The 12,000-nt window shown below is 49.7% G+C and overlaps 3 protein-coding genes across 4 annotated transcripts in view; 1 reads left to right on the top strand and 2 right to left on the bottom strand.

Annotated features, from left to right (window-relative positions):
- The window catches only part of LOC116795628 (protein HIRA), a 34,953-nt gene extending 28,129 nt beyond the window's left edge, over positions 1-6,824 (bottom strand). The window contains exon 1 of the mRNA XM_032705442.1: positions 6,736-6,824. Coding sequence (XP_032561333.1) covers positions 6,736-6,772 — 37 coding nt within the window. The 5' untranslated portion in view covers positions 6,773-6,824. The remainder of the gene's footprint in view (positions 1-6,735) is intronic.
- A 250-nt stretch (positions 6,825-7,074) lies between these two features.
- Positions 7,075-9,755, top strand: MRPL40 (mitochondrial ribosomal protein L40). The gene is made up of 4 exons (XM_032705447.1): positions 7,075-7,163; positions 7,875-7,958; positions 8,809-8,964; positions 9,310-9,755. Exons 1-4 carry the CDS (start codon positions 7,114-7,116, stop codon positions 9,617-9,619), a joined length of 600 nt encoding a protein of 199 aa, XP_032561338.1. The 5' UTR covers positions 7,075-7,113; the 3' UTR covers positions 9,620-9,755.
- An 81-nt stretch (positions 9,756-9,836) lies between these two features.
- Positions 9,837-11,534, bottom strand: C18H22orf39 (chromosome 18 C22orf39 homolog). Of its 2 annotated transcripts, XR_004360108.1 has the most exons (4): positions 11,397-11,534; positions 11,141-11,308; positions 10,825-10,994; positions 10,506-10,619 (listed from the first exon to the last, which is right to left on the bottom strand). XR_004360108.1 is itself a non-coding variant. In XM_032705449.1 (3 exons), the coding sequence occupies exons 1-3, from the start codon at positions 11,421-11,423 to the stop codon at positions 10,494-10,496; spliced, it is 321 nt and encodes a 106-aa protein (XP_032561340.1). In that variant the 5' UTR covers positions 11,424-11,442; the 3' UTR covers positions 9,837-10,493. The 2 variants fall into 2 exon arrangements, 1 of the variants encoding a protein (XP_032561340.1); XM_032705449.1 differs by lacking the exon at positions 10,825-10,994 and having other exon boundaries at positions 9,837-10,619; positions 11,397-11,442.
- Positions 11,535-12,000: the final 466 nt, after the last annotated feature.

The raw sequence follows: 12,000 nt of genomic DNA, 5'->3' as shown, positions 1-12,000 counted from the left end.
CGTTCCTTTAACCTTTGCAGGAGGAGAAGGAAGAGCAGCAAACTTCCTGCCTTTCAGTGATGCTCCAAGAGCCACCACCGAGGATTATCTGAAAGAACACACGTGTGATTTCCACATTCAAATGATTTTTGGCAGCAGTCCCAACCCTTTCCAACTGGAATGCCTCTGCAAAGCAAGCTCACACACGTGCCAGGATAAAATAAGGCAATTTATCAAAGAGCCAAAAGAACCAGCATGCAGGTACCAAGACTACTCGATACACTTCCCATATGTGCCAACTCCTGCACTGTATCTTTGTGAGATGGTGAGAATAAATGATAAAACCTGGAGAATCTATCCAGCAGTAAGTTTTATGTCCAACTGTAGCATCTGAATTCCTTGACACTAAACTGCTAATAAACCCCTCATCCAAATACCCACTATTTCTTCCTTTTTGAGGGATACACATTTTGTTTCATGTCAACTTCTATACTGTGTTGACTTGTTTTAAGGTTTGTTTTATTTGGATTTGTATTGCAATTCTGACATGTGATTTCCCTTAAAATTTTTACAGGCAGCCAAGCAAGGACCTTAAATACAGAAAGAGGGCACTCAACTTACATTCCTTCCAAGTGCTTTAGACCTCACAAAACACGAGCTCAGACTCGGCTGCGACTTTTCTTCAGCTTGTTGTGCCCAATTCTCTCCCTTACTATATTAACTAGAATGCAACATGGAGGGCCAAGCTGAATATTTAGAGAAGCACAGGCAAGAAACAAACATTTATTTTGCCCTCCCCAAAATGTGGAAGTTCCCTTAAATTAAACCAGTGCATCATTTGAAACAGTTGAACCCACTGACACTTACAGAAACAGGCCTTTCTGATCAGAACTCATGAGTGGAAGGGGTGACCTTTTCAATTTGCATCAACAGTCTTGGGCAAGAAGACTTCATATACTCTGAAATTTGCCATGGGATGTGTAGAGGAGAGTAGGAAGCCAGTTATCAAAGACCTTTTTACTCTATTAACCAGGTTTGTTTTGCCTATGTATCATTTACACCAAGAGAAAGCTTGCCCAGCAAATCAGAAAGAACAGTAACATCTAACATTATTATCCAGGCAAAGTAGATGTGCTACACATTCCAAAACACTGTCATTGCACCCACTGCTTTGCAAATGTTACTGACGTGATACAATTTTCCTTTCCTTTACTACGTGGTTAAAACTCTCACAGCCTTTCCAATTTCTGCTTCATCTTCAGAGCACAATTCTACAGGAGCAGTAACATCACCCCTTCCCTCCTCCTGGGCAAAGATTTTTCACAGATTCACAAATGGGGTTGAAGAAATTTAGCATATTATTTTGCTTATAGAGCCAGAGGTAACTTAGCTACAAATTCACCATAAAAGCTTAAAATTAGCCACACCAGGGAAAATGTCACCAAGCCCAGTACTGTGTGTTCAGAAACCAGCACTAGATACATCCCTAGGGATCTGTACAATGGTAAGAACACAATGCTTCTTCCTAGGATAATCTTCCAATTCCAAAGAATTTCCAACTCAGACTTCTTGAATCAGAGGCCCTCAACAGAGTTTTCTTCTGTAAATTTAATCAGCCATTTCTCAGACCCATAATTACCATCAAGAGTCTCTACACAGAGAGATCCAGTGCTCACCCATGGATTCTGAGAAGAACCTCCTACTCCCTGTATCTGCACCAGTTGTTACTTCAACACCCTTAATTCTTGTGCAGGAGGACAGTGGCTGAAAATCCCTTGATATTCATCCCTTTCCTGCCACTCCCAACTCATCACGTCCCCAGCTCAGCTCCCAAAGAGTCCCAAGAGTCCTGCTCCACTCAGCCATTCCTTGGACAAGAGCTGTCTCACACTCCTGACTGCCCTGGTCACCTGAGACACTTGCAGTCTCCTCTCTTTTATGCCATGGATTGAACTGGCATTGAAGACCACGTGTTCAAACACAAACCATCCATATATTTACACAGCAGGATAACACTTTATTTTTGGGGGTTTTTTTTTCTAGCATTAAATTTGGGGTTCAATCAAATGAGCACTGAGCAGATATTTTCATAAATAATTATAATCCTAAAAAGTCAGACCTCGGTGGAAGTTGTCAGGTCACAGCACGTTATTTTTGATGTGAAGTTTAGAAAGGGCATGGACTTTGCACCCAGGAAAGGCAGGGGTAATAAATGAAGCCCTCAACAACAAACAAAGTTTCCTACGTGGCTCAACTGTGATCCAGGGAGGGATCTTATTCCACAGGGAACTGATCCTACACAATGATCTATCCAGTACACCTGGGCTTCCCCACAGAATTTGCCAATAAGCTTAAGGCACGGGGACCTGGGAACACGAGGCCCATCAAACTCATCTCCTGTAAGAACCATGTAAATGTTGTTTCCATCTGATGGATAAATCTTAATAAACAGGACTAGTTTCATACATTTCCATCTCACCAGCAATGTCCAGATGTATCCAGTGGCTATCCTATAAGGACATGCTTTTTTCTCCCTAGAACATTAGTTTACTAAATCAAGTTCCAGAATCCTAAGATTTTGTACAGATAAAAAGTCTTCCATTTTCCATGTACAGGAAAACTGTCAAACTACACCCTGTTCTTACCAGGCAGCCTGCATTAATCAACACCCCAGCAGCAGCTGCAGAATGCCATGGCACACACTGGTACACAGGAACACTCACAAGTCAACCTGGACAAAATACTAATTACAGGTCAGTCTGGATTTTATTACAAATGGCCCCAAGATCCAGGGGTAATAAACATGGACTGTTCAGCTGTTAGAGCAGTTTTCAGTCCCCAACACTTTCACTGTGCTCCTCCACTTCAACTGGAATTTGAAGTAATTGTATTAGTGCTGAAAAGCATAAACTGAACCTGACAAGAGCAACCCAAAGAGTGAAGCAACTACTTATGGATTATTCAGATTTGAAAAAGGGAATCACCAGTAAAGTTACCTGCTTATGAATGCATATCAACTCTTTCACCACTGAGAAGGAACTTATGTTTTTAATAAGTCTGCTCTCTGCACTTTTATGTCTATTCCTTAAAATGCAAAATAAGTTAAATAATTATTAGACTGTTTTCCTAAGTAAACCAAGACTTATATTTGTTTTCGGTTTTATCAATCTAGAGATATCAAATTATTAAAAAACCACCACAGGTGAAGTAATTGCAAGACAGAAATTCAGCAAGACAAAGTCATTGCCAGGGTGCTCTTTCCTCCAGGGTACCATTATCAAGGGAATGCCACTGACAGTGCTGGACAAGTGTCACAGGTTGAAGCTGGAACACTTGTTCCATACTACTTGTGGGTTATAAATTGAGCACAGATACTGGGCTTTTCCTCACTTCCTCCATTATCTCAAAATAATAGAGAAGGAGCCACAATTTGATAGCAACCACTTCCTTCCCAAGGCCCATGTCTCCATCAGATTATGTTGTCAGATCCTGTGGAAAGCAGCCAAAAGGTACAAGGTCCCTGTTTCCAAGTGACCAAAGCGTTCCCATGCTTCTAACTGGAGATGTGTTGAATTTCCCAACAGTGATGATGCATCAAAACAAAATGCAAGTGGTACTTAAGCAGCAACACTAAAATCTAACATGGTGTGTTTTAAGACATTTTGACCTCTTGCAATAATATCTAAAAGAAAATAAGCTTAAATTATTGAAGCTCCCAGCATCACATTGCATGAGGAAGCAAAGCAGGTTCATTAAAACCAGAACACCTTATGATAGAGCAGATGTCCCGTGGGCTTATTTGTTTAAAGACACCAAATATACATTACATACTTAAAGAAATACCAATAATGAAACAAGCTTGGAACAAAAAGTTCCAAGTAAGAGAATTAAAAACCCAAGGAAAAGGTCCCATCTTTTTAAAAAAATACACCAGCAGAAGAATAAAAGCCATTTTGAATATTGCATCATTTTTGTTTGTAATCAATGAAATACAAACACAATTTTAAGTGAACTTCTACCACAAAATTAATGAGTTTCTATTCAATTTGCTTTCAGCCCATCTAATGCAACATCCAATGTGACTCACAAATCAATTCAAATATTTACATTCCACCATTACAGCTTGGAGAGATAAACTCTGTGCCTATATTTAAACAAGAGCAGGCTCCAGTTTCTACAAGTTGTTATACATGAACAGCACCTTGGGGCTTGCAAGGGTTTCTTGGAATGGCAAGGGACCTCCTTTCCCTCAGGGAGCAGTGTTTGCCTGCATGAGCCATCTTTAAGCACCTGGGCTCTCAAAACCCCCTGTGCTGAATATGTTCAGACAACTGGATTCCTCTTCAGAGAGGTACTGAATGGAACACTAGGAGAGGGAAGCAAATCACACCAGCTGTATCTTACAGTCATCTGTTCCTGCCCCCCCATTAGATTGCACTTTGAATATTCTACCTTGCTCTAAGCCAAAGAAACATGGAAGAGAACACAACAATAATGAGAATTTCATGCAATGTCCAATAAACTCACACTAGGGGCATGACAAACTTACAGAAGATGCATCTGAAGAAGAAATATTTCCAATAAGTATTCAGATAAGTGACATTAAGAACTCTAAGACAAAAACCTACAGAGCCCCCCAAATGTGTTTTTACCATAAATACATGGCCCACAATTCCCAGGTGTGCTGAACATCCCAGCTCCAACACTGCCTTCCAGTGCCTGTGGAGTGTGTGCCCGTGAGCATCACTACACTCATTCTAGTCCATTCAGGAAAGGAAAAATCCCAAAGCTGAGTGAGGAGAGGGCAAGGCTGGAATGATGGCAGCTGGGTCTGGAGTGTGGAAGAGCCATCCTTGCTCCAACAGCAGTGAACAGCCCCGTGTGCCTGCGCAGGGATCGAGGGAACAGAAATGATCAGTCTCCAGCACACACAGTGAAAAAACTCTGCTGACCCTGCTCTGGAGAGGTTCCAGAGCCAAGGGGAGGTCCAAGAGGAGTGACAGAGACTCCCTGCATGCAGGATGCCTGGAGGATCCAGAGCCCTGGGGTGTTAAAGGGGCTGACTAAACCCCCGGTTTTATCCTGCACTCCCCACCCCAAGGACAGCAGTGTGGGAATGTCACACAGTCCTGCACCCCTGGCACCACTGACAGCACTTTACAGATGGAGCTGCTGCCAAATGTCTCTTCTGCAGGAGGTGAAACTGTGACAAAGTGACTTGGCCAAACTCATCCCAGCAGGTCAGCAGCAGAAATGGGAATAAAATGTGGGACTATCGAGGCCCTGCGTGGTGCATTATCCACCAGGCAGAGGATCCCAGAGCTCTCCAAAGGAGCCCCTGCTGCAAATCACTCAGCTGAAGCCTGTTTTCTGCAATTGTTGGATGTGTTCTAAACTGCTACAGATTTCAAAGACGCACCCGTAACAAAAGGTGCACCCTTTAAAGAAATAAGGAAAGAAGTCACAGATCTAATCTCTTAGATTAGATTTAGGCTGAAAGTTTTTATTCAGCTGCTCCTAAGTGTGCTCTCACTGAAGATAAACAGAAGCACAGGACATTCTGCCCCCGGGTAGCCAGAGATTAAGATGTAAATGCTACATTTGTTTAGATTAACCAAGCAGAAATGTAAAAACCAACTCAAAGTATTTCCACAATTTTTCACTTCACTAAAACCTTTGGTTACAAGTCTGGGTCCATCTGCTGCCTACACAGTCCCTGGAGAGCAGGCCAAGTAAAGATGCAGGTGAACAGCAACTCGAGGCTTGAGTGACTGTTACAAAACCTGCAGCACGGACACAAACACAGCACCACGTGCAGAAAGGCAGCTGTAAAGTTGTATCTGTGGTTTTTAACTCAAAGCACGCTTTTCCAGCCTGAATAAGCTGGTCTCCACCTTAGTCTTATCTAGATTCCAATCAGCTACGTGAGTCCATCTAATGACATTTAGACATTAACAGGGTACAGTTTGCAGTGGAAATGAAGCTGTACCCAGGCTCTGAGGACAAAGCTTGCACAAACTCAAGTGAGCTCTTCACGTTAGATTTCTTCTCACTGCCTCACCAGGAGCAGTACAGGTATTAACCTGGAAACTCATCCTAAGCAGTGTAAGTACATAACACTGATGCTACCCCGTGTTTGCCACACCAGGGAAGCACAGAGCCTTCTGTCAATACCAACACTTCACTCTGAAAGCGTTTGAGCTCACAGATCTCTACAAAACCCCCAGAGGACTGGCAGACAGGAGAGTACAGAAATTCAGGGAGTTGTTTTGAAAGTACTGCTGGGAGAAACCTTTTTGCCCACGGAGACCGACAGCTCAGCGCATGTGGGGACTCCGATAGCGAACCTGCCGCAGTGAGAGCGGCGCGGTCAGTGCCGTGCTCCGGACACCGCTCACCCCGCGGGGCACCGACAGCGCCGACCGCCCTGCACTCGAACACCTTCTGCGCTGTCTCAGGTACGGAGCTGCCCGGGCGGCGGGAGCGGCTCCCGCTCCCCCCGAGCCCCGCAGCCGCCCCCGGCCGGGCTGCGCCCCGCGCACACGCCGTGCGCGGCGGGACGGGCCCGGGGGCTGCCCCGGCACGGCCCCTCCGCCCCGCCCCAGAGCCCCGGCCCCGCTCCGGGACACACCGGCACTTGTTGCGGCCGCTCCGGGCCCGCCGGGGCTCCGGGCCCAGCCAGGGGGCGGCCCGAGCCCGGCCCGGGACCCCGCGAGCGCCGCGGCCCCGCTCCCCGCCGCACCTGCCCGGCCTCACCATTGTGGTTGACCCAGGTCGGCTTCAGCAGCTTCATTGTTCCCGCCGGGGGCCCCCGCCGGCCCCCGCCCTCGGGCCCCCGGGCTGGCGGCCCGGGCTGGCGGCGCGGCCCGCGGCGCTCGCGGCCGGCGGGCGGAGGGCGCGCACAGCCCGCTCCGGCCGGGCCCGCCGGCGATCCGGCACGGCCGGAACCGGCCCCCGCCTCAGCGGCCCGGCGGGAAACAGCGCCCCCGAGCGCGGCGTTCCGCGCGCCTCGCACAGCCCGCCCCCTGCCGGGCGGCAACGGCGGGCGGGGCGGCGCGCGGAACCTTCGTGCGCCGGAACGGCGGGCGCAGGACCGGGGCGCGGGCGGAGGGGCCGCGGGAGCACCGCGGGGCCATGTGGGCGGTGGCGGCGGCGGCGCGAGGGCTGCGTGGGGCCCAGGCCAGGTACGGGCGGGGGGACCCGGCACCGCCCCGGGCGGGCCCGGGGGGATCCCGCACGCCCCCGGGGGGACCCCGCACGGCCCCCGGGGGGACCCGGCACCGCCCCCGGGGGGACCCGGCACCGCCCCCGGGGGACCCGGCACCTCCCCGGGGGGACCCGGCACCGCCGCGGGGGGACCCCGCACCGCCCCCGGGGCCGCGGGGAGGGAGCCCGGGCAGTGACCCGTGCCCGCGGTGCCTGCCGAGCCCACTCCAGCCGCGCCTCAGGGCTGCTCCCCGCCCGGGGTCCCTCGGCGGGCCGGGCCTGCCCCGGCCTCCCGCACCAGGAGGAGCCGGTGCGCGGGCACCTGGTTCGCCCTCCCATAACACTGCCGAGATCTGAGTAACATCTCTCCTAATCCGAACGGCGGTGCTTTTGTCTCTCCCAGACCAACACCTTAAACGAGCCATTGTCAGAGCTTAAAATTACTGTAACCTATCTAAAAAAAAGTCTGTGTTTTGCTCCTCGGTATCCTGTGGGCGCACAACACCGACCAGCCTGGGTTTGGGGTCAGTGACCTTGCTGGAGAGTTCGAGGTCATTTCTGGGCAAACGCTGGATCCTGCCCGGAGTTGAGGTGGTTCAAAACTCATCACTCACTCCTGACTAACAAGTAGCTCTTGTGCCACCAGAGTCGGTTTCTCCTCACGCTTTATGTTCCTGTTCCTCCTGCAGCTCCTGGCTGCCCCAGAGGGGCCCGCTCCGAGGGAGTCACTGGCAGAGCTCTGTGCTGACCCTCAGGACATCCCTCCCTGTGAGGTGAGTGCAGCTGCCTTGGAGTTACAGAGCAGTGTTCTCATCTGCGGGGAACACAAATCTTCCCAAGTCCAAATTAACCTTTACCTGTGCATGTTTAAGTCTCCATATGCCAAAGCAGTTAAGGACTGTTGGCCTCTTGAGGGGAGTTCAGTGGTGACACAATTACCACTTTGTGCTCATATGTAGCATTTGCTTCCTCAGCAGCTGGAAACGTGGGATTTATGCAGTGCTCCAGATTTCCCTGCTGGCAGTGAAAGCCTGGCTGAAGCAGCAGTGCATTGCTGTGAAGGCAAAGGCAGCCCACGTTTCTGTCATGTTGGTGTCCATGTTTTGTTTTTATGCACTAAAACACCTGTTAGCTACCCTCAGAGAGGGGCTGTTTCACACCATAAAGGTTGGTTGTTCAGTCTGCAAGGCAGGAATGACACCCTCATGTGCTCTGGGAGGGTCAGTTTGTGGGGTGTGCCATGGTATCTTGGGTGTACAGGATTTGCATGGAGAAGTACAACAGGAGAGTAACATCTGCAGCCTGAATTTGGCTCCAAATGTGGAAATTTTAGAAGCATTTTAAAATCACTCACTCTCTGCTTTAATGTGAAATGACAGGAACATTTGTCCAAGGCAAGGCTGGTTTGGATCAACCTGGTCTAGTGGAAGGTATCCCTGCCCATGGCAGGGGGTTGGAACATCACTGTCTCGTGGAAATTCCACTACTTGAATAAAGTTCATGGTTGGAACTTTTATTAGGGACTAAATTAAGCAGTGGGAAGGAACAGTCCTTGGAAAACTAAAGTGAAAGTTGCTGGTGTTGAATCAAAGGACAAAATATTTTTTACTATTTCCCTTGTAGAGCACAACCAAAGAAGAAGAAGAAAGTGGATGTGAGGAGAGAGCAAGCACAGAAGGATCGTATGAAAAAGAAGCTTAAGAAGTTGGAAAAAGCTGCCCCAGAACTGATTCCCATTGAGGATTTTATAACCCCACTCAAGTACTCAGACAGCAACAGGTCAGTGGCTCTGGTTTTACCACATGCCTGCATTCACAGTGAGTTTCCTTCTCTGCACAACTGCAGCCAGCCTTGGTACAAAACCTTATCCGCTTCCATAAGGACAAAAACATGAAAAGGAAATTTTATTTGTTCTTGCTAAAAGTAATAAAAAACCGGTAACATGAATTTCCTGTTAGAATGGCTGGGGTGTCCTTGCAGACAGACTAAATTATTAGTAAATTAAATGTATTCTCTGGGTTTGGTGGTTCTGTTGTTGTTGTTGTTTTAGTGGTTTGGTTTTATTGATTTGGTTTTTGAAGTCAGGCTGTTTGTCTCTCACAATGTTACTCCACTCTTTGCCAGGGTGCGAAGCCTTCCTGCCCTGTCTCCTGAAGAGACTGAAAGAAGAGTTTTACTTCTGAAGAAGTGGTGTTTGTTTAAGCAGAAGCAAGATGAGGCAGAAAAGAAAGGAATTCAGCGCCTTGTGGAGTCTCAGCAAGAGGCACTAAAGGAACTGCGCCTGGAATCCGAGGAGCTGTACCAGGCAGCCATCCGACGGGATGAGGGGCTGTTCCCCTTCCAGAGGGATGGGCCCACCTACACCCCCCCCCTTCCTGGCTATGACCCACCCGAGGGAAAGTGTGTTGATATCACCAAGGTGTACACACAGTGAGGGAGGAGGGCGTGGGGCACCCGCCAGGAGCTGCTCAGCAACTGAAGGAAGGACTGAAGGGAGAAAGAACACACAATTCTTCCTGCAGGTTACAGCACTGCAGGAGTGTGACTGTAAATAAAACATTAGTGAGGTATCTGTGTGTTTAGATGTTTTTAGGAATTATCCAGGTAGTAAGACACCCAGCCAAGCTACACAGCCTTACCCAGTGACAAAGCCAGTTTTTTTATTTTATTGCCACATAACTCGTGTAACCAAGTTTCCATGGGTTTGCCCTAAACCAAACCAGATCTCTCTCTACATTTGTTTAAACCTTTATTTTTGTAGGAGTTTTGAATATTACCACAACACACACCATCATTCAAGAGTAGTTCCACAAAGGGGCAGTTTCAGGGGCTGCAGCACCTCCCTATCAGGTGAGAAGCTCTTAACCCACAACAGTCCTGTTCTGGGAAATGCCTTTTAAATGCCAGTGGTTGGGACTGTCCTGAACTGGAGGGAGGATTCCCAGCTTGTTTTTTTCCCATTTGCAGGCCTGGGGTTGGTACCTTGTTCCAAAAGTGCACACCACCAGCTGGTAGGGGGAGAGGCCCTGATCTAGCAAGAGGAGCTGGATCATGTGTGCATTAATTTGGGAGTTGCCTGCTGAGTTGCTGAGACAAAATCCTAAATTGTAAGAGCAATACAAGACCAGACACAAATTAGGCACCTTAGCTCTCCCTTTAAAAGATACTCAGTGTTTAAATAAACTCTCAGTACTTTTGAAAGAGTGCTCAAGTATTGCAGGGCACAGCTACAGACACGGAAGAAAAAAAAAGGCAGCACAGTTCTGAATTGTGTATTAAGTTATGACCAAACACAGCAAACAATCTTCCTAATTTGGTTTGTCCTGGTCAAGGGGTAGATACCAGTCTGGTGGGGGGCTCTTCCTGAGTGTCCACACCGGAGCATACTTCTGGCTTTCCATCACTCGAGCTCTTTCACTCTTGCACAAAGCTTCCTGAAACAGAGGAAAAATATTACCATGATCATGTTGGATATTCCAGTCCTACAGAGCCCATTTCCTGTTGTGACTGAGATAAAAGAAGAAAAAGAAATTTATCATGCTTAAACAGAAGTGCCAAATGCTATCTAAGTAAGACAGGATACAGGTTTTTAACTAAGTCATATTTTGCCTGTGACTCCTGCATTACGAAGAGAACTACCAGTTCTGTGCAACCCTCCCCACCAAGGGCTTTCCTGCCTGGCTGCAGGGCCCGAGTCACGCTGTAGCCTTTGCTGCAGGGCCCGAGTCCTCCAGCGTCTGTGGGGCTGTAGCCAGAGGCGTTTCTGGACACCGCAGGCACACGTTTTGCCTGTAACGTCGCAGCTTTTCCTATCAGGAAGGGAATGTCACAGTAACTGAAACCAAGGGCTTTGCAGCAGAACGCTGAAAATGCTCCCTGGATCCTTAAGCGGATGTCGAGACAATCCTACCCACCCGCTTTCCCAAGCCCTCCCCGCAGCCGCCCCGGGCGGTACCTGCGCGGCGGCGGCGCCGTGCCGCTCCCAGGCCCGGCAGGCCTCGTAGTCCTCCCGCCAGCGCCCGCAGGCCGGCAGCTCCCCGTGCGCGTAGTAGTGGTGGAAGGCGTGGCGCAGCCCGCGGCAGTGCTTCCACTCCCCCCAGTAGTCCTCGCACGGCCGCGGCGGCTGCGGGCGGACACAGGGCCGGGCTGAGCGGAGCGGAGCGGAGCGGAGCCGAGCCCCGCGCCCCTCACCCGGCCCCGCGCCCCCTCACCCGCCACGAGCCGCCCGCGTCCGCCATGCCGCGCCTCCGCCAATGGCCGCCGCGCTTACGGCGACACACGAGGGCGCGGCCAATGGCGAGGGGCGGCACAAAGCGGCCCCAGGCCGGCGAGCCAATGGCCGCCCGGCGGGCGGCGCGCGAGCAGCGGCCCCTCAGAGCGAGCCGGGACGCGGCGGGAAGGAGGCCCCGCTTCGCTCTGACCGAAATCACCACACAGGACGCGGCTGGTTACCAGGGGCCTTTACTTTCAGCACAGCGCAGAGGTTACCCCCGCGTACCCTCGGGTGACACCCACACGGCCGTTCCAAAGCAGGGCAGCGCAGCTGGGTCTTGCCTCTCCCTACACCTGCCATTAGATTGCTACGTTATATTATCTGAACTATTAAAAGGCATGTTAATAATTATAAATATAAAAAGCACTTACAGGGAGTTTGCTTAAAATGGTTGAGAACCCAACACCTGAAGCTAAAGCTCAAGGAGACTCCCTGCACAAAAGTCCTAAACACCAAAGTGTCAGCCTTCACCTGCACCACACCAAAAAAGCTTACCTGAAATTGTGGCAAAATTATATATAGAGGGAGGAAAATACCAAGCA

Source organism: Chiroxiphia lanceolata, chromosome 18, assembly GCF_009829145.1.
Source record: "Chiroxiphia lanceolata isolate bChiLan1 chromosome 18, bChiLan1.pri, whole genome shotgun sequence".
In the NCBI taxonomy this organism is placed as follows: Eukaryota; Metazoa; Chordata; class Aves; order Passeriformes; family Pipridae; genus Chiroxiphia; species Chiroxiphia lanceolata.
The sequence above is the reverse complement of the archived record's forward strand: the minus strand, read 5'-3'. Positions and strand labels throughout refer to the sequence as shown.